The sequence below is a fragment of the Mus musculus genome, chromosome 6 (genome assembly GCF_000001635.26).
Source record: "Mus musculus strain C57BL/6J chromosome 6, GRCm38.p6 C57BL/6J".
In the NCBI taxonomy this organism is placed as follows: domain Eukaryota; kingdom Metazoa; phylum Chordata; class Mammalia; order Rodentia; family Muridae; genus Mus; species Mus musculus.
Window position 1 is genome coordinate 120,393,926 of NC_000072.6, and position 26,606 is coordinate 120,420,531.

Genomic DNA, 26,606 nt, shown 5'->3' on the forward strand with positions numbered 1-26,606 from the left:
GTAGTAGCATTGATTGATGGGATGGATGTCAAGTTTCTGGGCATATAACCTATGGCCAGGAATACGGCATGGTTAATTATAATTTAGTGGATTTGAATGAAAGACCCTGGCTTTATTTGGTACCATGTTCTACCTAGCTAAACAGTTATTTCTTTTGCTAGGGGCGAGCCAAAGACATGGTATGGTGTACCATCTCATGCTGCAGAACAACTGGAGGAGGTGATGAGGGAGCTGGCCCCTGAGTTATTTGAATCCCAGCCTGATCTCCTACATCAGTTAGTAACCATCATGAACCCAAATGTGCTCATGGAGCATGGTGTGCCTGTGAGTCTTCTTGTGTCTTCCTTCGGCATTTTTAAAGATTTTCTAGTATAGCCAAATTAGAGTTTATACTTTGAATAGAACTTTAATATTAAGAAGGGATCCTTAAAGTATGAGTCATATTTTATGTCTTAAAGCTACCTATTTGAGTAACCTATTTTTCACTAAAAACTGTTAATTTTATTTTCTTTTTAAACTTTTGTTGTTTGGTTTTTAGTTTGTTTTTCGAGACAGGGTTTCTCTGTGTAGCCCTGGCTGTCCTGGAACTCATTCTGTAGATCAGGCTGGCCTTGAACTCAGAAATCTACCTGCCTCTGCCTCCCAAGTGCTGGTATTAAAGTCCTGCACCACCACTGCCCGGCCTTTTTTTTTTTTTTTTTTTTTTTAAAGTAGAGTATTACTTGGTAACTCTTCTGTGGACCACACACCAAGTGTGGACCAAGCTGACTGGATTTAAATACATAGAGATCTATTTCCTTCTGCTTCCCAAGTGCTGGCATTAAAGTGTATACCGCCATGCCCAACTTGTTTTTGACTTTAAGAATTATTTTTTCAAAATATTTTGTGTGGTCATTTTCACAATTTAAAATATACTTTTGATTTTAATATGTACTTTGATTTTATTAAGACATTCAATTTCACCAGGCAGTGGTGGCAGAAGCCCTTATTATTCTCAGCACTTGAAAAGCAGGGGCAGGGGGCTGACGAGATGGCTCAGCAGGTAAGAGCACTGACTGCTCTTCTAAAGGTCTTGAGTTCAAATCCCAGCAACCACATGGTGGCTCACAACCATCTGTAATGAGATCTGACACCCTCTTCTGGTGCGTCTGAAGACAGCTACAATACACTTATTTACAATAATAAATAAATCTTATTAAAAAAAAAAGAAAAGAAAAGCAGGGGCAGGTGGATTTCTTCACTCAAACTCTGTCTCAAAAAACCAAAATTAAATATGTATTTGATTTCACACGTTACTTAAATGTGTGAAGTATCATTTCCAAATGTTTGGGGTTTTTTTTTTTTTAAGAGTTATTTAATGTGTATGAATGTTTTGCCTGCAAGTATATATGTACATCATGTCCATGCCTGTTACCTGAGGCAGTCAGAAGGGGGCTTTGATTCCTTAGAACTAGAGATGAGGATGGTTATGAACCACCATGTGGGTGGAATCAAACCTGGGTCTTGTGCAGGCAGTAAGTGCTCTTAATGGATGAGCCATTTCTCCAGTTTATTTTATGTGTATGAGTGTTTTGCTTGCATGTATGTGTGTGTGCTATATGTATTCCTGGTTCCTTCAGGGGCGAAAAGGAGACACTGGATCCCTAAAAAAGGCATTATAGCTTGTTGTTAGCTGCCATGTGAGTGATAGAAATTGACCTAGATTCTTTTGTGGTTTTGTTTGTGTGCCCAGCCTTTGCCCTGTTCTGCCATGATGCATGTGTTGTAGTTTGTAGGATTCTTTCCTCTAATTATACCATGTGGATCCTGGAGATTGAATTCAGGTCATCAGGCATGGTAGTGTTATGGTCTGACTCCCCCAGAATAGCGGTAGCCGTTTGGTTCTATGCCTGTCAGCTATTTCATATTGTTGCTGTAACAGGCCTGGCAGTCATTGACACAGAGAAGTGACTTGGCTCAAGGACATACCCTGTTTTGTTCTGTATTTTCTGATTGAGGTTTGCTAATCTTAAGAAATTCCACAAACCTTTACATAGGATCCATCAAGTCAAAGGTCAATATGAACTGTTCTGTCTAAAATGGCTTGAGTCAGAGATGTTCCCCGGGCAGCCCTTTCTGAACCTGTGTATGAGCTCACTGTGGTTTTTCTCGCTGACACTGAAGAATGCTACTAATAAGTCAAAAAGTTATGATTATAATACTCATGCTCTGTTATCTCACTGTTCTGAAATTTCCCTGCTCACCGCCTATCCCCACCCTTAGCTTACTCAGGACCAATCAGCTTAAAGGTTGGCTGATAGACTTTGCCCAATGAGCCAATTGCTCTGCTCCTTGCCCCTTTAAACTCCTGAATCTGTTTTTTCCTATATATAAAAAAGCCTGCCCTATGGCAGACTAGTACCATTAGGTTTTCTGGACCTTTTTGCAGTCCTGGATGTTCAGTTAAGGTGTGTGTTCAGTAAATTATTTTTGCTTAGCTGAGATCAGTGTTAATGTGGTTTGAGTGGCAATTCCTGAACCCCAGCAGTAGCAAGAGCCTGTACCCACTGAACTATCTCAGTGATTCCCAAATCTACTGTTCTATATTCTTCCTACTCAACTAGAATAATCAAGTTCTTAAAATGGTAGCTGTTCTAGTTTTGTTCTGTTGCTGTAATAAAACCACTTAAGGAATGTTTATTTCAGCTTACAGTTCCAGATCATGCATAGTTCATCATTGAGGGAAATCAAGGCAGGAAGTTGAAGAGAAGCCCCCATGACTGTTCCAAACACAGCATTCGTTATCTCTGGCCAAAGAATTCAAAGCTAAAAGATACTGTGGAAACGTTGGAAGATGCCTGTTGCTGGCTAAGACAGGCTGATGCTTAGCTGTCTTTTTAGTATAGTGTATAGTGCAGGGCCATCTTGCCATTCCACATGGTGGAGCTGGGGTGGTCGTAGACTAGCCAGCCTACATTAATCAAGATAGTCCCCTTTCATTGGCAGGCCAGTCTAATCTAGGAAATTTTTCAATTGATGTACTCCTCTCAGGTGAGTTTAGGCTGTGCCAAGTTAACAAAGCTAATGAGAAAAAGATTTTTTCATGGCCAGCCTGGTCTACAAAGTGAGTTCCAGGCCAGCCAGGCCTATACATCGAAACCCTGCCTCAAAAAGCCAAAAGAAAAAAAAATGTACTATGGAATCACCACTTAGCTTAGATATTGGTGGGTGGGTTTTTTTCTTCTTTTGAGAGTGAGTTGTTTTTTGTTTTTTCCTTTTCTATTTCTCAGGTAGCAGCTGGCCTTGAATTTGCTGTATAAGTTTGCAACATACATTTGGCACTCATTAAAACTTTTTGTTTTGTTTTATTTTTGTTTGTTTATTTGAACTGCTGAGGCTGGAAATCAAGGCCTTGTACACTTTATGGTTTTTCGAGACAGGGTTTCTCTGGGTAGCCCTGCATGTCCTGGAACTCACTTTGTAGACCAGGCTGGCCTCGAACTCAGAAATCTGCCTGCCTCTGCCTCCTGACTACTGGGATTAAAGGCGTGGGCCACCACGCCTGGTCCCCTTGTACACTTTATAAATTTACTTTACCACTAAGCTACATTCCCTCAGAGCTTATTTGTCTGGGTTTGGCACTGAATTCGTGATCCTTCTGTTTCTGGCTCCCGGGTTCTGGGTTTATAAGTATGTGCTACTGCATTCCCTTCGTATAATGGTGATTCAAATGTAGATAAATTATGTTACCTTTGTCTTCAAACGGTGGATTTATGCTAGGACCCAGAGGATTAAGGTTAAACCTACTTAAAGCAGTTGTTGCCACTGTCTTGAAATATCTTCCATGTTTACATGCTAATTCTGTTTGATTTAACAACTGACGTGTATCAAGATACACTTTCAGAATATATTTTTGTAGGTTGTAATTAAAACACCTAAAGCATGATGGTGCACATCTTTAATCCCAGCACTCGAGGGCAGAGGCAGATGGATCTCTGATTTTTGAGGTCAGTCTGGTCTACAGAGTTCCAGGACAGACAGGGCTCTTACATACACAGAGAAACTGTTTTGGAAAACCCAAAATGATAAAATAAAAAAATAAATAACTGTTTTTTAAACTAATTTTAAAAAGCATTCATAATATTATCACAAAACAAAGTTATATTTGGTAAAATGGATTGGTGGTATTTCATGACATTAACCGATCAATTTACTTCTAAATATTATCTAATGATTGAAGGAAATCTAATCTTTTATCTTTATTTATAACAAAGGAACAAAACTCAGTTTTCTTACTTTTTAAAGAAAAAGGTTTGTTTGTTTGTTTGTTTGTTTGTTTTTTAAAAAGGAGGGTTCTCATTTAGCTCATGCTTGTAGCAATGACCTTGAGCTCCTGACCCTTCTGCTTCTACTCTTTGAGTGCTAGAATTACAGACATTCATCATTACTTACAGGACTTAACTTAGGAAGTGAGTACAGTTTTCTCTTTGAGAGTTTCTTTTGGCTGTTCATTCTTGTCATATATTTTATCATTTTAAGAAAGCAGAGTTTGGCCGGGCAATGGTAGTGGTGCACGCCTCTAATCCCAGCACTTGGGAGGCAGAGGCAGTGGCAGAGGCAGGTGGATTTCTGAGTTCAAGGCCAGCCTGGTCTATAGAGTGAGTTCCAGGATAGCCAGGGCTACACAGAGGAACCCTGTCTCAAGAAAGCAGAGTTTGCCAGACAGTGATGGCAGAAGCCTTTAATCCCAGCACTCAGAAGCAGAGACAGGTGGAACTCTATTGAGTTTGAGACCAACCTGGTCTACAGAGAGTTCAGGGACAGCCAGGGCTTCACAGAGAATTCCTGTCTTGTGAGGTCAAGGGTGAGGGGTTGGAGGGAGGCATAGTTGTAGCTGTTTCTTAAATCCTAAAATTATTTCTGATATTTATAAGGTAATCTGTTATTTTCAATTTTAGAAAGTATTTTTGAAATGATCTGAGTTGGCTTGTCTTTCCCCCCCATTTTAATCTCTGTTCCTAATTTGCCTTTAGGTGTACAGGACTAATCAGTGTGCTGGAGAGTTTGTGGTGACGTTTCCTCGTGCCTATCACTCTGGATTTAACCAGGGATACAACTTTGCCGAAGCGGTGAACTTCTGTACTGCTGACTGGGTCTGTTCTATAGCACGTGGCTGTTGTACGTCTACTAACACCCCTATAAAATTTTTGCTTAGCTGGGTGTGGGGTAGTGCCCATGAATATTTCAGGGTATACTCGAGTAGCTATTATACTTTAGATTTTTCATTGCGTTCCTTATTCATTATTTTCCCTGGTAAGTTTGCAATTAAATGGGCAGTTACTTGTTTGTCTCTCCTGAGGGAATAGATAGTTTCTTCTAGTCTTCATTCTCTCTGAGCTCTTTTAGATCTTAAAATGTATAAATGATGGGACTAAAGAGATGGCTCAGTGGTTGAGGGGCAGTAGCTGCTCTTCCAGAGGACCCAGGTTCAATTTCTAGCACCCACGTGGCAGCTCACAACTCCAATTCCAGGGGATCTGTCATGATCACATAGACATATATGTAGGCAAGACACCCAATGCACATAAAATAAAAATAAATAAATCTTTTAAAAACATGTATAATTAAAACACAACAATGACTATATCAAACCACAGTTAGTTGTGACTACATCATGTTGAATGAGAAATGACTGGCAAAGTCTGAATGAATGCTTAATACACATTGAATTTATTTTCCACCCCCAGTAACACTTTTGGTGTGGAGAACACTCTAGTTAAACACTGATCTTACGTTTTGTTTTTTTTTTTTTTTGGATAATTTAATTTGTTACATTTCATGACTAGTCCATCATACAAAAAATATATAATAATAAAATAGATAGTATTTTGTATTTGGCATGGAACTTTGCTGTGTTTCCTAGCCTGCCCTTGAACTAGGCTGGGAATGAAGTATGAGCTGTCTTGTTTTGGTTTAGTGTTTTAAAACTTCCATATTTGGCTGTGGAAACACATAATACAGTGTAATTAAAACTCAGTTAAGGATTTTTTTTTTGGGGCCTGATCTCTTTTGAAAAATACCTAACATTAATTAGGATTTACACGATACTGGATAGATATAGGGCAGGATACAGAATGATTCAGGTAAGAGTCGGAGATGATTTTTAATGTCTTTAATATGATCACTAATACGGGTTTTCATCCATCCATCCATTCATTTATTCATCCATCTATCTGTCTGAGGTAAGGTCTTAATTAACTATGTAGCTATAACTTACCTGAAACTCATTATGTAGACTAGGCTGACCTCAAAGTCACAATTCCTCTGTCTCCTGAGTGCTGGCCACCATACCCAGTAAACACTGATATTTAATCTTGAGAATCTCTGAATTTGAGTGGTCTTAAATTTTTTAATTTTGTTGTGTTTTCTACATCTATTTAGTGTGTGTGCTGCAGTATGCATGTGGAAGTCAGAAGAAAACTGGTAGGAGCTGGTTGTTGTTCTACCATGTGGGTCCCAGGGCTTGAATTCAGATTATCAAACTTATTTTAAAGTGCCTTTACCTGCTGAACCATCTCATCAGCCCAAAGGCCTAAGTTTTTTTCACCTTGTGTGTCAAGAGACTAATACCTTGACTTACCCAACCCTAAACAACTTAAATGTTAATAGTTGAGAGCTATTGGGTTTTTTAAGGTGAAGTTTGTGATGTGAATGAAAATTTAACAGCTTTTCTAAGTTGCAATGACTATCAATTCTGACTTCCTCACATGTTATAATAATTAAGGACTGCAAAAAAAAAAAAAAACCAAAAACAGACCAGCTTAGTGGTTCTATTTTTTTTTTTATTGTAGCTATTTAAGAAATGCTTAAAGAGTTAAGTTTAAGAATAAAATGTGAATGAGGCCTGGTGGTTCATCCTATCACTTGGTAGGTTGAGGCACAAGGATTGCTGTGAGTTTGTGGTTAGACTGGACTCCGGTGTATAAGACCCTGTGTCAGAATCCCTGAAAGGGTATAGGGTAAGATACAGAGGAGTTGTGTGCCATTAGTAGACAGTTATAGCCACAAGTTCAAAATATCTTTTCGTGGATTCATTTAATGAATACAGCACTGCTTGGTTCAGATAACTCTCCTACATACACTCTGAGTCTGATTCCTCTCTGATTCCTTTTTTTGTCCCTTTGTGTTACAGGTTTTAAATTTAAATATGAGCTCTAACCACCATAATTTGGTTTACAAACTGGCTATAGAAATTTTCAAACACTGTCTTAAGACTATATTTGGGCTTTTTATTTTTTGGTGATGTGGGTCTAACTCAGAGCCTTGTGCTTGCTAAGGCATGCTGTACCAGTGAACTACATATCCAACAACAGAGTATATCTGTTGATTTTTGAAAAGTAGTCGTTTATAGTCTGTATAGATTTTATTTTTAGAGAAAACAAAGTGTATTATTCAGTGATTTCACAGTTTCTTAAAGATTTATGTATTTTATGTATATGAGTACACTGTAGCTGTACAGATGGTTGTGAGCCTTCATGCGGTTGTTGGGAATTGAATTTTTAGGGCCTCTGTTTACTCCACTTGCTCTGGTCAACCCCGCTTGCTCAGGCCTAAGGATTTATTTATTATTATACATAAGTACACTGTAGCTGTTTTCAGATGCACCAGAAGAGGGTGTCAGATCTCATTCATGATGGTTGGGACCTTTGGAAGAGCAATCAGTGCTCTTTCCCACTGAGCCATCTTGCCAGCCCGATTTCACAGTTTTGAACTCTCTTCAAGGCTGATTGTTACTGAAAGAGTTTCTAGAATCTAAATCATCCATTGCTTTGGTTCTTATTTTTAAAAAAATGACAAGTCAGATTATGTACATTTCTTAAGTAATATCCTTTTTTTTTCTTTTTTCTTTTGTTCCAATTCTGGTAATATTTTTTCTTTTTGTTCTATGGAATCTTAAGTTTTGAATACTTCCACTTAATACTTTAGCCTGAGCTTTAAAATTTTTTGCAATATTTTTTCTTTGTCACTTAAGGATAGTCCTGTGTTAGATTGGTTTCAGAGTTTGCTACCTCATATCACTCCAAGACCCTTCACTTAATTAATTATAGTCTTGTCTACCCTGAGCTGAACTCAAATGAGCAAAGGATGGTCTTGAACTCCTGATCTTCATACTTTGACTTTCCAAATGATAGAATTGTAACTTTGTTCCACCCTGTTCTACTCTTTAGTTCCTTTTTAGTTTGGTTTGTTCCCCTCCACCCCCCAAACAGAATGGTCTCTCTATGTAGGAGAGGCTGGCATCAAACTCAGAGATCTTCCTGCCCTTACCCCCTGAGTGCCGGGATTAAAGACCTGCATTAATAGGCCTGAGTCTCTTTAGTTTCTTCCTGTACACAGTGAGTTAGAAAGGTTTATGGACATTGTCTGGGAAAGAACTGAAATTTTGGCTGGTTTACATAGAATTACAATTAATGTTATATCTTTTGTTCAGATGGAATTTATTTTATCTTCTTTATAATAAAAATGAGTATCTGAAAGTAAATTAAGGTCTGTGTTAGGACATATCATAAATAATTTAATTCTGAAATCTGTTGTTTTCAGTTGCCCATTGGACGTCAGTGTGTAAATCACTATCGACGGCTCAGGCGCCATTGTGTCTTTTCACATGAGGAACTCATTTTCAAGATGGCAGCAGATCCAGAATGCTTAGATGTGGGGCTGGCTGCCATGGTATGCAAAGAGTTGACTCTCATGACTGAAGAAGAAACACGATTGAGAGAATCAGTTGTTCAAATGGTGAGTATGCTGAATAGATTTCTTTTTTCCCCTCTTTTAAATAGCAGTTGCATTTGTTTTGTTTTTCCTTAGGAATTTTATATATGGGAACTGTATTTCCTTTATTACCTGTTTCTCCTTTGTTTTTCATGTCTAGTACTGGGTTTCTTATTAGATATGATGTGGCATTATGGGGAGCATTATCACTCCCAAGTGTCATGTAACTTTATTTAAACTGTGTGTGTGTGTCTGTGTGTGTGTGTGTCTGTGTCTGTGTCTGTGTGTATACACATGTACATTTATGTATATTATAATCACCTTAATGTTGCTTACCCCTCTTCTGCCTAGTACTGCCTCTGCTTTTTCCCCATTTTGCCCTTCATGGCACCTGTACTGCTATTCTCCTTTAGCGTTGTTCCCACATTATCCACCTCCTGTGATCCACTTGTACTTGCCTAGTTCTGTGGTTACTTCAAGTTATATACTTATGTTTGAGGATTCAGAGCCAGGGACCACATATAAGAGAGATCTTGTAGTGTTTGTCTTTCTGGGTCTGCGTTACCTCACTCAATGTAATGCTTTCTAGTTCTTTTCATTTATCTGCGAATTTTATGATTCTATTTTTCTTATAGCTGAATTGTATTCCATTGTATATATGGACATTTTCATTATCCATTCATCAGTTGAAGGATATTTAAATTGTTGCTATTTCCTAGGTATTGTAAATAGAGCAGTGACGAAAATGGGTGAGCAAATTACTACAGAAAAGAATGTTAAGTCCTTGGGCATATGCCAAATAATGGTACAACTGGGTCATAAGGAAGACTTATTTTCAGCTTTTTAAGAATTTTCCAGCTGATTTCCACAATGTCTGAATGAATGAACTGAGCGTTGTCCTCTTCCCATATCCTTGTCAGTGTTTGTGGTTAGTTGTTTTTTGTTTCTGATATGTATGAGTGTTTGCCTGTGTGCATGTATATGCACCACATATGCAATACTCTTGGAGGACAAAAGTCTTTGATCCCTTGGAACCAGAGTTACAAATAGCTGTGACCAATATAGGTGCTGGAAACTGAATCTGGATCCTCTGGAAGAACAGTCAGTGTGCTCTTAACCACTGGGCCATCTCTCCAGCCCCAGTTGGTTTTTTTGTTTTGTTTTGTTTTTTTGTTTTTTTTTAATCTTAGCCATTCTGACTAGGGTAAAATTTGATTTAATTTTGGAAGGGGACAGTGTACATCTCTGTGTGTGTATTTAGCCTGTGCACCACATGCTTGCCTGACAGCCGCAGAGGCCAAAGACATTTGTGAGCCACCATGTGGATGATAGGAATTGAACCTAGGTCCTCTTTGAGAGCAGTAAGTGCTCTTGATCACAGGGCTATGTCTCCATAGACATATTCTTACTCTGTAGCTCAGACTGGCCTAGAACTAATTATGAATCCCAGAGTGGCCTTGAAGTTGTGACAATCCTGGCAATCCTCTTGCCTTGGCCTTTCAAGTTCTCAGATTACAGATGTGAATCACTGGCTCTAATATTAATGAATTTTTACTTATTTTTTTTTTACATGTATGTGAATGTAATCATCTATTTCCATGGTGCATGTTGAAGTCAGAGAACTCTTAGAAGTTGGTCTTCTTGAAATCTGGACATTAAATTCAATGAGTCAAGCCTTCATGCAAGCAACTCTACCTACTGAGCCATCTAGCTGGCCCTCTAATATTAATTATTTTAAATAAGAAAATTAAATCCACTTTCTTTTGTTTTTCATCCAAGTTATGTGATTCTGGACTGTCAGATTGGACTACTCTGTCTTCTCTCTTATTTCTTCAAATGCTAGTTGTTTTTAGGGTATAACTTTTGATCTTTCTTTCTTTCTTTCTTTTTTTTTTTTTTTTCGAGACAGGGTTTCGCTGCGTAGCCCTGGCTGTCCTGGAACTCACTCTGTAGACCAGGCTGGCTTCGAACTCAGAAATCCGCCTGCTTCGGCCTCCCGAGTGCTGGGATTAAAGGCGTGCGCCACCATGCCCGGCACTTTTGACCTTTCTAAATCTTTTGAGTAGTTTCTGTTGATAGAATTGTATATTTTGGGTTGTTTTGTTATGTTTTTAAGACACAGTCTCACTGTGTAATTCTTGTACCCTGAAATTCAGAGAGCTCCACCTGCTTCTCTCTTCTGAGTGCTGAGATTAAGAGTGCTTCACCATGCCTAAATTTGAGTTTTTTTTAAGCTACTGTTTTATTTTCAGTTGAGACCTGATCTGATAATATAAATTATATTCTAGGGTGTCGTGATGTCAGAAGAAGAAGTCTTTGAACTTGTTCCTGATGATGAGCGGCAGTGTTCAGCATGCAGAACTACATGTTTTCTCTCAGCTCTCACATGCTCCTGTAATCCGGAGCGACTTGTATGTCTGTATCATCCAACTGATTTGTGCTCTTGCCCCATGCAGAACAAATGTCTTAGGTATTTAAAAGTTACTGCACCTTTTTTGTTTTGTGTGTGTGTGTGGTTTTTTTTTGTTTTTTTTTTTTTTTTTTTAAGGATAGGATTTCTTTTTGTAATCCTGGCTAGCCTAGAGCTCACTATGTAGATCAGGCTGGCCTTGAACTGACAGAGATCCTCTTGCCTTTGCTTCCCAAGTATTGGTATAAAAGCAGTCTCGAAGTATCTGTCAAGAAAACCACCTTAATTGTTCTTTGCTTTCTTTCCTGTTCCTAAACAGATATCTATCTACTTCTCATATTTGAAATTTCCTATAAAATTAGCCATACCCAATTCATGACCAGTTAATGTCATGAATTTCTTCGAATTCTCTCTCTCTCTCTTGCTCTCCCTTCCTCCCCCTTTCCCCCTCCCCTCCTCCCTCCCCCCTCTCCCCCTCTCCCTCTCCCCCCCTCTCTCCCTTCCCTTTCCCTTTCCCTTTCCCTTTCCCTTTCCCTTTCCCTTTCCCTTTCCCTTTCCCTTTCCCTTTCCCTTTCCCTTTCCCTTTCCCTTTCCCTTTCCCTTTCCCTTTCCCTTTCCCTTTCTCTTTTTCTTTCTCTTTCTCTTTCTCCATTGAAATTGGGAGTTTCTCTGATATTTTTCCCCCCGCTATTTTTCAGGTTGTTGTATTTTGAAGCTTTTACTTCTGTTTTTTAAACTTTTTTTTTACTTTTTTTTTTTTTTTTTTTTGGTAGGTACCGCTATCCACTAGAAGACCTTCCATCTCTGCTTTATGGTGTCAAAGTGAGAGCACAATCCTATGACACTTGGGTCAATCGTGTTACAGAAGCATTGTCAGCTAGCTTCAACCATAAGAAAGGTTATGTTTCCTTCATTTTTTAATTATATGTTTTTTTCTCCATTAACAAATGGAAGTTCTAGCTTATAATGACAGAGTTGAATATACATTTAGTTTTCTCTTGTCCATGTACTTAGCAGACCTGATATAACTCAGCTTCTGAGATCAGATAGCAGGTATGGTCATTTGCTATGGCTGTAGGCTTTTAAGATTATCTACTGTGCTTTGTTGCCTCAGTCTCATGACCTTTCTACCCTTGGTGTCATTGCTATCACACCTATTGAGAATCTGTTTTAAATGAAAAAGCTGGCTTAAAATAGACAAGTTTGTAGTCGACATGTATTTTAGAGAACCAGATTTAGTTTAATGATACTGAAAGACTTTTGATTGTTTTCAAGAGAGACAAATTGGGATACGGGAAAAGGAGACAGGTCAAATATACCTTATTTGAGTGAAGTCATCTGTTGGGAATAAACATCTGATCAGAAGGTTTTATACTAGAGACTTTCAAAGCCACATTGTTTTACTAGTATGTTAGTGACTCTTAAGTGATCTTTATGACCATTGTAGAATGGCTGTTTTGTGTCTATTAATAATATTTGTCTTTACAGATTTGATTGAATTGAGAGTAATGCTGGAAGATGCTGAGGATAGGAAATACCCAGAGAATGATCTCTTTCGAAAGCTCAGGGACGCGGTGAAAGAAGCTGAGACCTGTGGTTCTGTGGCTCAGCTGCTTCTGAGCAAAAAGCAAAAACACAGGTAAACCAAGAACAGAATTCTGTGGATTCCTAGTCTTTCCACTTTAATTGGCCTATGAGGCCCTATTTTATATTTTGCTCCAGTGGCCATGTTTCTTCCATCCCTAGTAACTCCCATTCTTCCTCTCCAATCCTTCCTTCTCCATGATCATAAATTGTCAGAAGTTCTTTAAATTTAAGCTAGTTGTAAACTACACTAAGAAAACAGCAAAAGACCTGCTAGTTTCAATGCTGAAAATAATACTGAAGTTTATGCAGTATCCTTGTGACAAAGACCTAGCTGTATATTCAACTTTATCTGAAGTAACAAAAATCTTAGACACATAGGTTCAAGTTCCCCGAGATCCACTTGCCCGTTGTGGGGAGGTTAAGGGTATGCACCACAACATCCAGAAAATAGAGGTTTCTTAGCAGCATGGCTCAGGATGCTTAATCACAAAAGATTTGAATATGAATAAACTATTTTGAGTTCAGACAATTAGCTTTATTTTCTACCTTTTGTTAGAACTGATTGACTTTTTAGAAGAAGTTACCTTTCTAATTTTACATTTTTCTTTTCTTCAATAAACTTATTCCATTCTGCAACACTCTTTGACTTGCTGTTATTCGTACATACCAAGTATGCTCTTGTTTAGGGTTCCCGATTGTTTTTCATTCAGCTTGGGGTTTTCCTGCCATATCTGAGGCAGCTTGTTCACTTCTTTCTTCTTCTGACTTTCCTTCCTATTTTATAAACAATTTCTGTGGTATTATTTTATAGTTATTCAATATATTTCTTCTATCTGTGTGGCTATTTCTATAGTACTTTACATTCGATTTTAAGTTTTTATTTTTTTAAATCTAATCAGAGAACCTTTGCTAGAGACATTTTCCAGTGGATATTAACTTGCTTTTAGGAAAACTTGACCATATTTTTCTATGTCTCAGTATTATTTCGTATCAGGCAGAGCTCAGACCTGTTTCAAAATAAGTGTACGTGTAAAAGATTTTGGGGGACTGAAGAGTTGGCTCCATGGTTAAGAGCACTGACTGTTCTTGCAGAGGTCCCAGGTTCAGTTCCCAGTACTCACATGGCTTCAGTTCAAGAGATCTATGTATGCCCTTGCTCCTCCTTGAGCACCACACTCATGTGACACACAGACATATGTGCAAGCAAAACATCCATACACAGAAAATAGAAAGAGCTATAGTAAAACAAAACAGAATTTGGGATGTATTTAGGGGGTTCAGTAGTCTAAAGCAGATCAAAACCCTATGTTCCCAGTGTGAGCCTCTTTAAGATACAAGGATTTCATTTTCTCAGTGGTCTTCATGTTCTACCATGGGAATTTATTTAATGGTCAAATGTATAGTAGTTATAGATTAGAAGGACTGTTACTATTTCTTGATAATTATCTGGGGGGAATTATTCAACACTAGAATTCTAGGATTTCTAAGGCTTTAATTCATAGGAGAGTAGGAGCCCCATTTGATATCAGATTGACTGTATTTTTCTATGTCTCAATATTATTTCATATCAGGCAGAGCTCAGATAGTGGGAAGACTCGGACCAAACTGACAGTAGAAGAATTGAAGGCCTTTGTCCAACAACTTGTTAGTCTTCCGTGTGTCATCAGCCAAACTCGACAAGTAAAGGTGAAATATTCTTTTTGTTTTATTTACGAGCTTCTGTTCCAAATTAGAATTGTATGTATAGACTAGTGTTAGGGTCTGTGTATTCCTCCCTATATATGCTATCTTAAGAAATCTTAGATAGTATACATATGAGATACAAAATTTAGAGAGTTGAGATTTAGATAGACTACCTTTAGAAAGACTGGGCAGACTCTTGGCTTTTTTTTTTCAAGTTGTTTTGCCTCCGTGTATATCTGTGCACCATGTGTGTACAGTACTCATGGAGGCTAGGAGAGAGAGCATCAGATCCCCTGGAACTGCAGTTACAGGCCATTTTCTTTACCATGTAGGTACTAGGAATCACACTTGGGTCCTCTGGAGCAGCAGCCAGTGCTAGTGCTGTTAACCACTAAATCATCATTTCTCTGATCCCTTGGCCTTTATTCCATTTAAAAATCCTGAACTATGAGTACTTTAGAATTATTCTTCTCTATGCTAATTTTGAGTCAAAGTTCCATCTAACACAAATGTATTTTAAGTGCAGTGTACATAAAAAGAACAGAGAGTATAGTGATAAATCATTAATAATGCATGACACTTAAAAATCAGGGCTCTGACATTTCTAGGACTATTATTATTTAATGATCATAGAAAAATCTTAAAGGTGGCCAGATAGTGGAAGCACCTGCCTTTATAAGATCTTAGTTTGTAATATCTTAGTATCAGTTACATTCTTGTTTTATTGCATCTTGTTAGCTGTCTATTTTAGGAACAGTTTTCTTCTAAGGCTGCTTATGACACAATTTGTATCTTTTCTTCATTTTCTCCCCTTTTAAAAAAGTTTATTAATTTATTATTGTTCTTAGCTTGACTAATAAGTGTTAGACTATATCAACGAATATAGCCCTTTCTTTAGGTGTGCCCTCTTCTGATACCTTCTTATTTGTCTGGTTTCAATGAGTATCACCTATATCATGTTGATTTTCAAATCTCTAGCTCTAAGATTTTTTCCTTTCCTTTTTTTTTCCTTCCACAGACCCTATGTTCTGATGATACTCTTTATTTCTGTAGGCAGACTAAAAAGAATGGTAAAAGACTTCTGATGAATCGATATACTTGTTTCCTTGTTTCCAGTAAACACCTTATTTCTGTTACTTAAAGTTTGCTGTGTGTGTGGGGGGGGGTATGTGTATGGTGTCTGTTTATTTGTCTGTAGAACACTTGCATGCATAGTGCCCAAGGATTCTAATAAAAGAGGACATCTGATTCTCTGAAACTGAAGTTAGAGATGATTGTAAGTTTCCCTATGTATGTTGGGATACAAATCTTCCTCTGGAAGAACAGCTTGTCAGTGCCCTGAGCAGCTGAACCATCTCTCTGGTCCCTGTAATACCTCTTACTAACTGTTTTTCTCTTTCCCTTTTTACTGTTAATGGCCATCTTATAAATCAAATTAGACTCCTTTCCTATGATTAAAATTTTCTTGTGGATCTCCAGAGTTACAGATGGAATCATTTTTTTGTTTTCTTTTGTTTTATTTTCAAAACAGGGTTTTTCTGTATAGTCCCAGGGGTTCAGGAACTTGCTCTGTAGATCAGGCTGGCCTCTAACTCAGAGATCTGTCTGCTACCTGAGTGCTGGGTTTATTTAAAGGTATGTGTCACCACTGCCTGGCTTCAAATGAAATCTTAACTTGCTGTAGTCTGTAAGAGTTATCTCATCTGTCTTCTGCCTACTTAGTTTTGTTGCTTGTACTTCACTCACTTGTAGCAACATACTGAGCTCAGGCAACTCTAAAAATCATGTGTTTAGTGGCTCTGGGGCTGTGTGTAGTTCATTTAGTAGAATGCGTTTCAGAAACCCTGATCTACAATATCAGATTAATGAAAAACAAAAATCAGTATGGCAATAAACATCTATAATTCCAGTGCTGAAGGAGGACTAGAAGTTCAAGGTCATATTTAGCTACATAGTGAGTTTGAGGTCAGCCTAAAATACATGAAAACCTGCCTCAAAACAAAGAGTGGGGCGGTGATTAATGTTTGTCAGACTTGAACATTTTCTACTACACTCCCATCCCACCTCTCCACCTCTTCATTTAATCTTTACTTTTCCTCTTCTTTTCTCTCTCCCTTCCTTCTTCCCTCCCTCCCTCCATCGCCCTCTCCCTTCCATCTTTCCTTCCTTCCTCCCACATGTATGGTATACATGCACTTACATATGTATGTTCATATGTAAACACATTAATACAGGTGTATGTGTATGTGAAGGCCAGTGGTGTCTTTTTCAACCATTCTCTATTTAATGAGGTGGGGTCTCTTTCAACTTTATTTACTGAGCAAGGGTTCTTGCTGAACCTGGAGCTCACCTATTCAGCTAGTCCAGCCAGCCAGCTTGTTCTGGAACTTCTCTTTCTGTGGCTACAAGTCCTAGGATTACAAGCAGGCCACTATTCCTGCCCCATCTCTGTCTGGATCCTCACATTTATACAGCAAGCATTTTATCTACTGAGCCATCTCCCTAATCTTTTGTTTAGTTCTGGTTCACTCTTGTATATGGTTACTACTACTAACTAATAGACCTTTTTTCACCTTGGGCTATTCTGTTAGGTTGTTCTGGTTTATATTTAGTATGTGTAACACTAATTGACACAGTTTTATTTAGATATTTACTACTATCTATTTAAATTAGAATGTATGGGGGTCTATCAAGATGACTCAGTGGGTAGAGGTGCTCGTCACCAGACCGAATGAGTACCATTCCTGATACCTACATAACTTATGGTGAGAACCACCTCCCACAAGTTGTCTTTTGACTTTGGCCTCTCCCCTCATCTTCAAGAAAGAAAAATGGGAAGAACAAAGGAAATGCTATAGAAATGCCTGTGTCTACATTAGTCAGCATTTAATATTTATTGAATATATCAGTTGTACTTTCCTTGTCATAAGAAGACATGTTTTGTTGACTTAGCCATTTTTTTTTCCTGAAACAGGGTTTTTCTGTATAGCCCTGGCTGTCCTGGAACTCACTCCGTAGACCAGGCTGGCCTTGAACTCAGAAATCCACCTGTCTCTGCCTCCCAAGTGCTGGGATTAAAGGCATGCGCCACCACTGCCCGGCTAACCATATATATATTTTTAATATATGAGTACACTATTACTGTCTTTAGATACACCAGAAGAGGGCATCAGATCTCATTACAGATGGTTGTGAGCCACCATGTGGTTGCTGGGAATTGAACTCAGGTCCTCTGGTAGAGTAGTCAGTGCTCTTAACCGCTGAGCCATCTCTCTAGCCCAATTTAACCATATTTTAATTGAAGAGGTGGAAGCTATAGAGGTGGCTCAACAGTAAAGAGTACTGCTTGCTCTCCCTGAGGACCCAGATATGGCTCCCAGCACCTACATGGTTGCTTATGACCATTCTTAACTCCATCTCCAGGGGGTCTGAAAAACTCTTTTGCCCTCTCAGAACACAAGGCACCCACACATACCTGTGGTACACATATACACGTGTAGATAGAACACTCATGTATGTAAATAATAAATCCTTTTAAAGGGGACTATAGAAAGAAATTAGTTAGCAGGTAACATGCTAAGATTTTCAGATGTCTGAATATCTTGTGCTATTCTGGTGAGACTGTAGGAGAATAGAATTGACACTATACCTGAGCTATTTCTAGCACTTCCTCTTTTAGTTTTTTAGTAGTAACACTGGGGATCAAACCCAAGGCCTTGTACATACTAGGCAAATACTACATTGTCAAACAAAATCTGCTGCTTATTTATGTTTCATTTTTTTTTTTTACATTTTCAGAATCTGCTGGATGATGTAGAAGAATTTCATGAACGTGCCCAGGAGGCCATGATGGATGAAACCCCAGATTCTTCCAAACTCCAAATGTTAATAGACATGGGCTCTAGTCTCTATGTGGAGCTACCTGAATTGCCCCGACTAAAGCAAGAGCTCCAGCAGGCTCGATGGCTGGATGAAGTAAGGCTAACTCTATCAGATCCACAACAAGTCACTTTGGATGTCATGAAGAAATTGATTGACTCTGGCGTAGGCTTGGCACCTCACCATGCTGTAGAAAAAGCAATGGCCGAACTACAGGAACTCCTTACAGTCTCTGAACGATGGGAAGAGAAGGCTAAGGTCTGCCTGCAAGCAAGGTAAACATATTTTTCCCTTTAATAACTTAAGTGAAGGGGTAGGTAGAGAGATGGCTCAATGTTTAGAGCACTGCTAGTTCTTCCAGGTACTAAGGTTCAAGTTTCAGCACAAGTGGCACATAACTATTTGTAACTTCAATCCTAGAGGATCTGATACCCTCTTTTAGCCTCTATCACTCCGGGCACACACATGGTACATAGACAAATATACAAGAGAAAGCACCCATCCTGAGTAAAAGAGTAGATGAGGTGGAGGAACATAAAGCCCATTTCATTAACTTTCATTATTTGTCTTGTGCCTTTTGACCAATGACTAGTAATCAAATGTGGCTACATGTAGAGAGTTTCAGATATGTCCAGACTGTTGTGTAGAGGATGTTGTTAAGTAATTCCCTGAAATGATGGGAAATAGTATTGTTTCAAGTCCATGCTATCAATACAATTGCAAAATCAGAGTTACAAAATGCTCATTAAAGGGGAAGACTGCCAGTTCAGCAGCTAAGAACAATGGCTCCATATCAGAGGATCCCTGGTTTGATTCTTAGCACCCATGTGGTGGCTGACAACTGGCTGTAACTTCAGTTCCAGAGGATCCAAACGTGCACATAGGCAGAACGCCCTTGGAAGCATTTGATAGGGAAAACTTTAGGTGACTTCATACAGTTTTGCTTAGTTAAAAGGGGCCTCTGTGTAGCCTGGATATTTTGCTTTGTAAATGCTGTGTAGAATACATACCAATATTTATTTATAACTTCTGATATCCTAAATACTCAAAGAACTATGTATCATCTCTTTGTGTTCATGGAGATTGGAACATTTTAAATGGGGAAAGGGAAATAACTTTGGAATAAGAAACTAGTAATTTTTGAAGCTTCTCAATTTTTGATTAAGTCACTAAACTCTGTAATGATTTTGACTCAATATGATTTTATCTGTCTTTTAACTATGTTGCCACTAGCTTAACTATAATAATCATTATATATTTCCCTTGAGTGTTGTAGTGCGGTGTTTGCAGAGTATCTGCTCCGTATCACACTATTTCTACATTTCTGTGAGGATAGTAGTAAACAAGACCCAGAAGGTCCCAATTTCTATAGTGCTAAGATTTCAGTGAGGAAAAAATGGTAGATAAATGAATTTTAGATACTTAATATCTTGAAGAAAATAAAATAAAAAGTGCTGGTGTCTGGCCAGGTGATGGTGGCACATGCCTTTAATCCCAGCAATCGAGAGGCAGAGGCAAGCAGATCTCTGTGAATTCTAGGACAGCCTGGTCTACAAAAGAAGTTTCAGGATATCCAGGGCTACACAAACTCTATATCAAAAAGTCAAAAAAAAAAAAGAGGAAAAAAAGGTGGTAGTGTAATTTTCTATTTCTGACTGACTGAGCTTTCAAGCCTTCTGAACCATATCTTAGTACATTTGATCTCTTAGCATTGATTACTGTATCTTCCATTTGCCTTTTCTTTGCTGCTTAAATGATGGCTTTTTTATGGAAATAACAGCCTCTTCTTTTTACTCTATATAAAGTTTCCTTGGAAATTTCATGGCTTTATTTACCATCTTTGTATATATTTATATAGCAAAACTTTTTTTAAGATGTGGGGGGGGGGTCTTGCCATGTAGCTCTGACTGTCCTAGAACTTTTTTTTTTTTAAAGATTTATTTATTTTATGTATGTCCATTACAGATGGTTGTAAGCAACCATGTGGGTGCTGGGAATTGAACTCAGGACCTCTGGAAGAGCAGTCGGTGCTCTTAAATGCTGAGCCATCTCTCTAGCCCGACCTGGAACTTTCTATGTAGACTAGGCCTTGAACTCACAGAGATCCATCAGGTGCTGGCATTAAAGGCATACATCACCACAGTATCCTAACTCATAATATTTTAATCAATAACAAGTTTCTTTGGTAAATGCCTTCTGGTTTTTGTTTGTTTGTTTTGTTTTGTTGTTTTAGCTAATGCCATTGAATTTTCCCATGTCTCCTAACATGGAATTCAATTCATGATGATAAGACTGAAGCTTCCCACTGCTTTACATAGTGGATGTGTGGGGCTCAGAATCCTTTATGTGTCACTGCCCACACTCTCCTAGTTCACACTCACTCACACTCCATCATTCCTGCACCTACCGTAAAGTCTTCAGTCTCAAGATGAAACTGACTGCTTAAAAACAAATTTTGTCCATACTTTTTTTTTTTTCACTTTCTTTCATTAGGTAATGTACTTTTTTAGAGCCTTCGTTAAAGCACTTTTAAGTCTCTAGGCAGAATTACTTACTATTGCCTGTGGCTATGAGCCCAAAATAATTTGTTCCAATACCAGTGTGATTCTTGGATTTTGATGAATGAGAATAAGATCATCATAAATGTGTTGCTAGCCATGCCCACCTCTGATCATTGCATGTATTTTAGAGAGGTAGAGTAGAGGTAGTCTAGGACTAAGTAGTAAGTAGTAAAAGGAACCTGGAGTGAAGACTCATTCTGAGTCAGTACATCAGGTTTGTCAATTAGTTTATGAGAAATAAGATAGTTTTCTTGTCTGTAAAATAGAAATAAAGATGGCAGCTGCTTTGTTTGCCTTGTGGGAGTGTGAAAAGAAGTGAGCTCATGAATATGAGTTTCTTACACACTGGAAAATGCTATTTTAATTCTTTTAGTAATTGGACTTTTACATAGTATCTTACTGTTTTATTGTTCATTTAGACCTCGGCACAGTATGGCAAATTTAGAAAATATTGTGAATGAAGCCAAGAACATTCCAGCCTTTCTACCCAATGTGTTGTCCTTAAAAGAAGCCTTACAAAAGGCTCGTGAATGGACAGCTAAAGTGGAAGCTATTCAGGTAAAGAAACGTTCAGATTAGCCTACCTGTCAGGTATTACGTTCTTATAAATAAATTAATAAGCCTTACTTCATTAGAATATGCATAATAAAGTAATAGTTCATCTATTCTTTCCTATGATCTTAAAATTCAGAATATTTAAAGGTAAATATTTAAAGGTAACTAGTTTTGATTAGGAAAGCTGTAGAGTTAGATAATCAACTTTTCAGAGAAAGGGGCAGGTATAAATTTTATGACTACAAATTATTTCACAGTTTTTACTCTTTTTGGGGGGAGGGGTGTTGTTTTTTTGAGACAGGGTCTCACTGTGTAGCTCTGATTGGTCTGAAACTCAGAATAGAGTTGTACTACATTCAGTTACTTTTTTGAGAAATAAAATAGTTTTCTTGTCTGTAAAATAGAAATAAAGATGGCAGCTGCTTTGTTTGCCTTGTGAGAGTGTGAAAAGAATTAAGTGAGCTCATGAATATGAGTTTCTTACACATTGGAAACTGGCCTGGACTTAACTGCATAGAGCTGCCTGGCCTCCAATTCACAGAGATCTGCCTGCTTCTGCTGTCTCAGGACTGGGCTTAAAGTCATGTACCACTACTTCTAACTTACCTTCTTGATGATTTTTAAGAACTGTCTGTCCGTCCTTCCCTTTGGTAAAATACTGGCTTGAAGGCTCTGAGTGAGTAGATTCTTTTACTAGGACAGCTCTTCAGGTCACATGACTTATAGTTTTACCCAGAAGATAATCCGTGGTCAAAGGACCATAGTTGGACACCAGAAGGAGTAAGAATGAGTATATTATTTCTTGGCCCTTTTTGATATCTGAGCGTTTTTATTTGTTTCTTTAAGCTAACTCTTCTTATCCTGCTACCTTAGTGATTTTTGCCATTAGTGTTTCATAATAACACAATATATTATTATTTAAAAGCATTGTTTAATTGTATTTGTGCCTGAATGTATGTTTATGTACCACATTCATACACAAGCCCAGAAAAACTAACAGAGGGTTTTGGATTTCCTGGAACTGGAGTTCCATGCTGTAGTGAGATGTAATGTGGGTGTTGGGAACTGAGCCTGGGTCTTATACATGAGCAGAAAATTCTTAGCCACCAAGCCATTTCTCTTGTCCCCTGTCTCTATATTATTATTGTAAAGAATTGATAGAGTTAGTTGGCTATTTTTTTTAAAACACTGTTTCATATAGCCTAAAACTGCCTTCAAGCTGTGTAGCTAAAGTGGGCCTTGAACTCTGAGTTTACCTCCTATCTTCTGAGTGCTGGGATTATATGCATACACCAGCAAAAATTCATAGATTTGTCTTTATTTTCCAAGACATGTCAGTGTATCTTTCAAAATGAAATTTCAAGCAACCATATCAGTTACTACATGGGAAATAACATTTTCCTAGAATGTAGTAGAATGGTTCTGAAAACAGAAGTGATTTCACAGCATGGAAATACTGAAGCCACATGTCTTTTGGAGGGAAGTAATCATTCATAGCTTTCATTCTGTAACTGCCCAGGAGTGACTATGCGGTCTAAGGAACTGCTTTTAATCTTATATCCATAGAAATTAAATTTGGGGTTGTAATGGTAAAATAGATTTCTACACTGCAAAAAAGATTCTTCTGTTGTCCTCTGTGATTCTTTATGAAGGCTGAAGCAATGGCTTAGAGGTTAAGAGGACTAACTGCTTTTGTGAAGGACTTGGGTTCAGTTCCCAGCACTCACATGGCGACTCACAATATCTGTAACTCCAGTTCCAGGGAATCTAACACCTCTGACCTCTGTAGGCGCTGTACATGCTACACATACATATTGGCAAGTCAGTCTCATAAAATCTTTAAAAAATATTTACTTGTTTTAGTAGCAAATTCATTCTTTTTTTTTTTTTTTTTTTTTAAATGGTTTTTCGAGACAGGGTTTCTCTGTGTAGCTCTGACTGTCCTGGAACTCATTCTGTAGACCAGGCTGGCCTCGAACTCAGAAATCCGCCTGCCTCTGCCTCCCGAGTGCTGGGTCATTCTTCATTTCTAATTTCATTTTTATATTTCTGTTCTTTAGCTTGTCCTTTGAAGTATTTTTATCTTACTGGTTCTCTTATTTATTATTAAAAGAAAAATTTTGGTAATTTGTTCATTAAAAAATGAATTACTTGGGCTGGAGAGATGACTTAGCAGTTAAGAGCACTGGCTGCTCTTCTGAAGGTCTGGAGTTCAAATCCCAGCAACCACATGGTGGCTCACAACCATCCGTAACAAAATCTGACGCCCTCTTCTGGAGTGTCTGAAGACAGCTACAGTGTACTTACATATAATAAATAAATCTTTTTAAAAAAATGAATTTCTTGCTGGGTAATAGTGGCACACATCCTTAGTCCCAGCACTTCGGAGGCAGAAGCAGGTGAATCCCTGAGTTCAAGGCCAGCATGGTCTACAGAGCTAATTCCAGGACCATCAAGGCTATGCAAAGAAACCATGTCTTTAAAAAGAAAACACGGGACTGGAGAGATGCCTCAGTGGTTAAGAGCACTGACTGCTCTTTTAAAGGTTCTGAGTTACCAGCAACCACATGTTTTTAGCTCACAGCCATCTGAAATGGAATCTGATGCCTACTTCTGGTGTGCAGGCATATATACAGGAAGAACATTGCATACATAATAAATTAATAGATAGATAGATCTTTAAAAAACAAAACAAGCTGGGCATGGTGGCGCACGCCTTTAATCCCAGCACTTGGGAGGCAGAGGCAGGCAGATTTCTGAGTTCAAGGCCAGCCTGGTCTACAAAGTGAGTTCCAGGACAGGCAGCAGGGCTATACAGAGAAACCCTGTCTCGAAAAAACAAAACAAAACAAAAAAGTTAATTCCTTTGGCGGCAGAGGCAAGTGGATATATGTGAGTATGAGGCCAACCTCACCTACACTGTCTCAAAAATAAACTACATTAAATTAATTTTTACTAACCTTTTCTGTAAAAAATTTGAAGTTTAAATTTATTAAAAAGACCTAATTACTTTAAGACAGAAATTAACATGAATACTGAGGGTGTCCCTTGGTGGAACTCCTACCTGCCTAGTCTACAAAGGATAGGTTCCATTCCCTTTTTTGAATTTAAAAAAAAAGAAACAAAAGCATTAACTAAGTTCCTCCAAATATTTTGCCAGACTCCATGAAAGAATTAAAATTGTATGGATCTACTTTTTTTTTCCAGAGTGGCAACAACTATGCTTACTTGGAACAGCTTGAGAGCCTATCTGCTAAAGGACGCCCTATCCCTGTGCGTCTTGATGCCTTGCCTCAAGTGGAGTCACAGGTAGCAGCAGCACGGGCCTGGAGAGAACGTACTGGGCGGACCTTCCTTAAAAAGAATTCCAGCCATACATTGTTACAGGTGAGGAATAATTCATGTGTGTGCTTTGGCACTCTCACAGCAGTTGATAAACCACTCCTGGTAGAGGTATTAGTGAAGTGGTCTTTTCAGTTAACTTAGCCTTCATTATAATTTATTTCTGTTAGCTTGTATCAGATGTGAAATTCAAACTTGGAGTCTTAGGCAAACTCTTATTTCATTAATCTATGCTGTATCCATGAAAAGCAACCAGCATATATTTAAACTTCTGTCAACAGACTCTGCTAAAGAATTTTATCCCTCAGAGACAAATTTAATTCTTTTTTATCTTGAACAGTTGAACATCTTTAACAGTAGTCAAAGAGGATAGATACACTTTGGAATTTCAGTTTTTGTCCTTTGACAAGTTGTCCCTTGTCTGAGTCCATTTTTCTTATCAATAAAATCTGGGAATTCGTAACTGCTGTGTACAGTTGTGAAATTTTAATTAGATAACATACCTGTGATGTGGTGGGTGAGGGAGAAGGAGCACCATAAATTATAGGACAGACAGGGCTACAGAGTAGGATCTTGCCTCTTAAACATTAAAGTTAAGTGAATAGGAACCGTGGACATGGAGAGTGTTCCAGTAATGGTTATTTTTACTCTCAAGGGTTTTAATTTTTGAACTAGTTTATTTTTTAATATTTTTAAAATTTTGCAGGTGCTAAGTCCACGAACTGACATTGGTGTATATGGGAGTGGTAAAAACAGGAGGAAAAAGGTAAAAGAAATAATAGAAAAAGAAAAGGAGAAGGACCTCGACCTTGAGCCTTTGAGTGACTTAGAGGAAGGACTGGAGGAGTCAAGAGATACAGCCATGGTGGTAAGGATCCAAGGGACAGACCTTGAGTTTGCTCTCTGAATGCAAAATTTTATGAAGATGTTAGCAGGTTCTTAACTATTTGTTTACCTATCTTGTGTGTATGTGTGTGCAGACGCACCTGCACACACGTCATAGTGTAAGAAGTTTGCTCTTCTTTTTCCAAAGATTTTCCCCCACTTTTTCCTCCTTCCTTCCTCCCTCTCTCCCTCTCTCTCTCTTCCTCATGTATGGTTGGGTGCTATCGCACTGAGTTATATTCCCAACCTCCACATTTATTCCTTATTGTTCTTATAATGCAAAATATTTCATCAAAGCAGTCCATACTTTTCTGTTTTTGTGCTTTGGATTAAGTGTGGATCTCTGGACTGAGCGCTAGTGTGTTCTGCTGCTGAACTATATCCTCCCTTCAGTTTTAAATATTTTACGTGTTACTAATCTGAAATATTTATCATTTTTTTTGTGGTAAGAATATCCAAAGGTTTTTTTATGTTTTTAGTTTTTTGGGAGGTGATCTTGAAGTAATATCTTATATTATTACTATATTGGTAGAAACTACTCTTAAATGAACTTTTTAAAAAAGATTTATTTATTAATTTTATGTATATGAATACGGTGTAGCTGTCTTGAGACACACCAGAAGAGGGCATTACAGATCCCATTACAGATGGTTGTGAGCCACCATGTAATTGTTCAGAATTGAATTCAGGACCTCTGGAAGAGCAGTCAGTGGTCTTAATCACTGAACCATCTCTCCATCCCTTTAAATGTACTTTTTAAAATTAGACACCCCATCCCCCCCCCCCAAAGAACAGCTTTAATTTCTAGAAAACTGAATGAAAGGCACAGGTATTCTCCATGAATTCTTTGCCCATTTCTTTTTTTGAAACTATTTTTTCTAGTCTTGACTTGTGGGAATAAAATTGCTGAGTTATGAGTAATAGCATTTTTATGTGTTTTTTTTTTGTTTGTT

At 38.1% G+C, this 26,606-nt stretch overlaps 1 protein-coding gene across 4 annotated transcripts in view; it reads left to right on the forward strand.

The window, feature by feature from the left end:
- Window positions 1–26,606, forward strand: part of Kdm5a (lysine (K)-specific demethylase 5A) — an 80,476-nt gene that overhangs the window by 29,827 nt on the left and 24,043 nt on the right. The window contains exons 12-22 of one of the 4 annotated variants that reach the window (NM_145997.2): window positions 162–324; window positions 5,013–5,132; window positions 8,581–8,775; window positions 11,040–11,221; window positions 11,935–12,059; window positions 12,650–12,800; window positions 14,320–14,434; window positions 18,230–18,585; window positions 21,291–21,429; window positions 24,634–24,813; window positions 25,475–25,636. In NM_145997.2, the coding sequence (NP_666109.2) occupies window positions 162–324; window positions 5,013–5,132; window positions 8,581–8,775; window positions 11,040–11,221; window positions 11,935–12,059; window positions 12,650–12,800; window positions 14,320–14,434; window positions 18,230–18,585; window positions 21,291–21,429; window positions 24,634–24,813; window positions 25,475–25,636 (1,888 nt within the window). Of the gene's footprint in view, window positions 1–161; window positions 325–5,012; window positions 5,133–8,580; window positions 8,776–11,039; window positions 11,222–11,934; window positions 12,060–12,649; window positions 12,801–13,742; window positions 14,281–14,319; window positions 14,435–18,229; window positions 18,586–21,290; window positions 21,430–24,633; window positions 24,814–25,474; window positions 25,637–26,606 lie in introns of those variants that run through there. The other 3 variants (XR_003956181.1, XR_003956180.1, XM_011241281.3) reach the window with 3 other exon arrangements.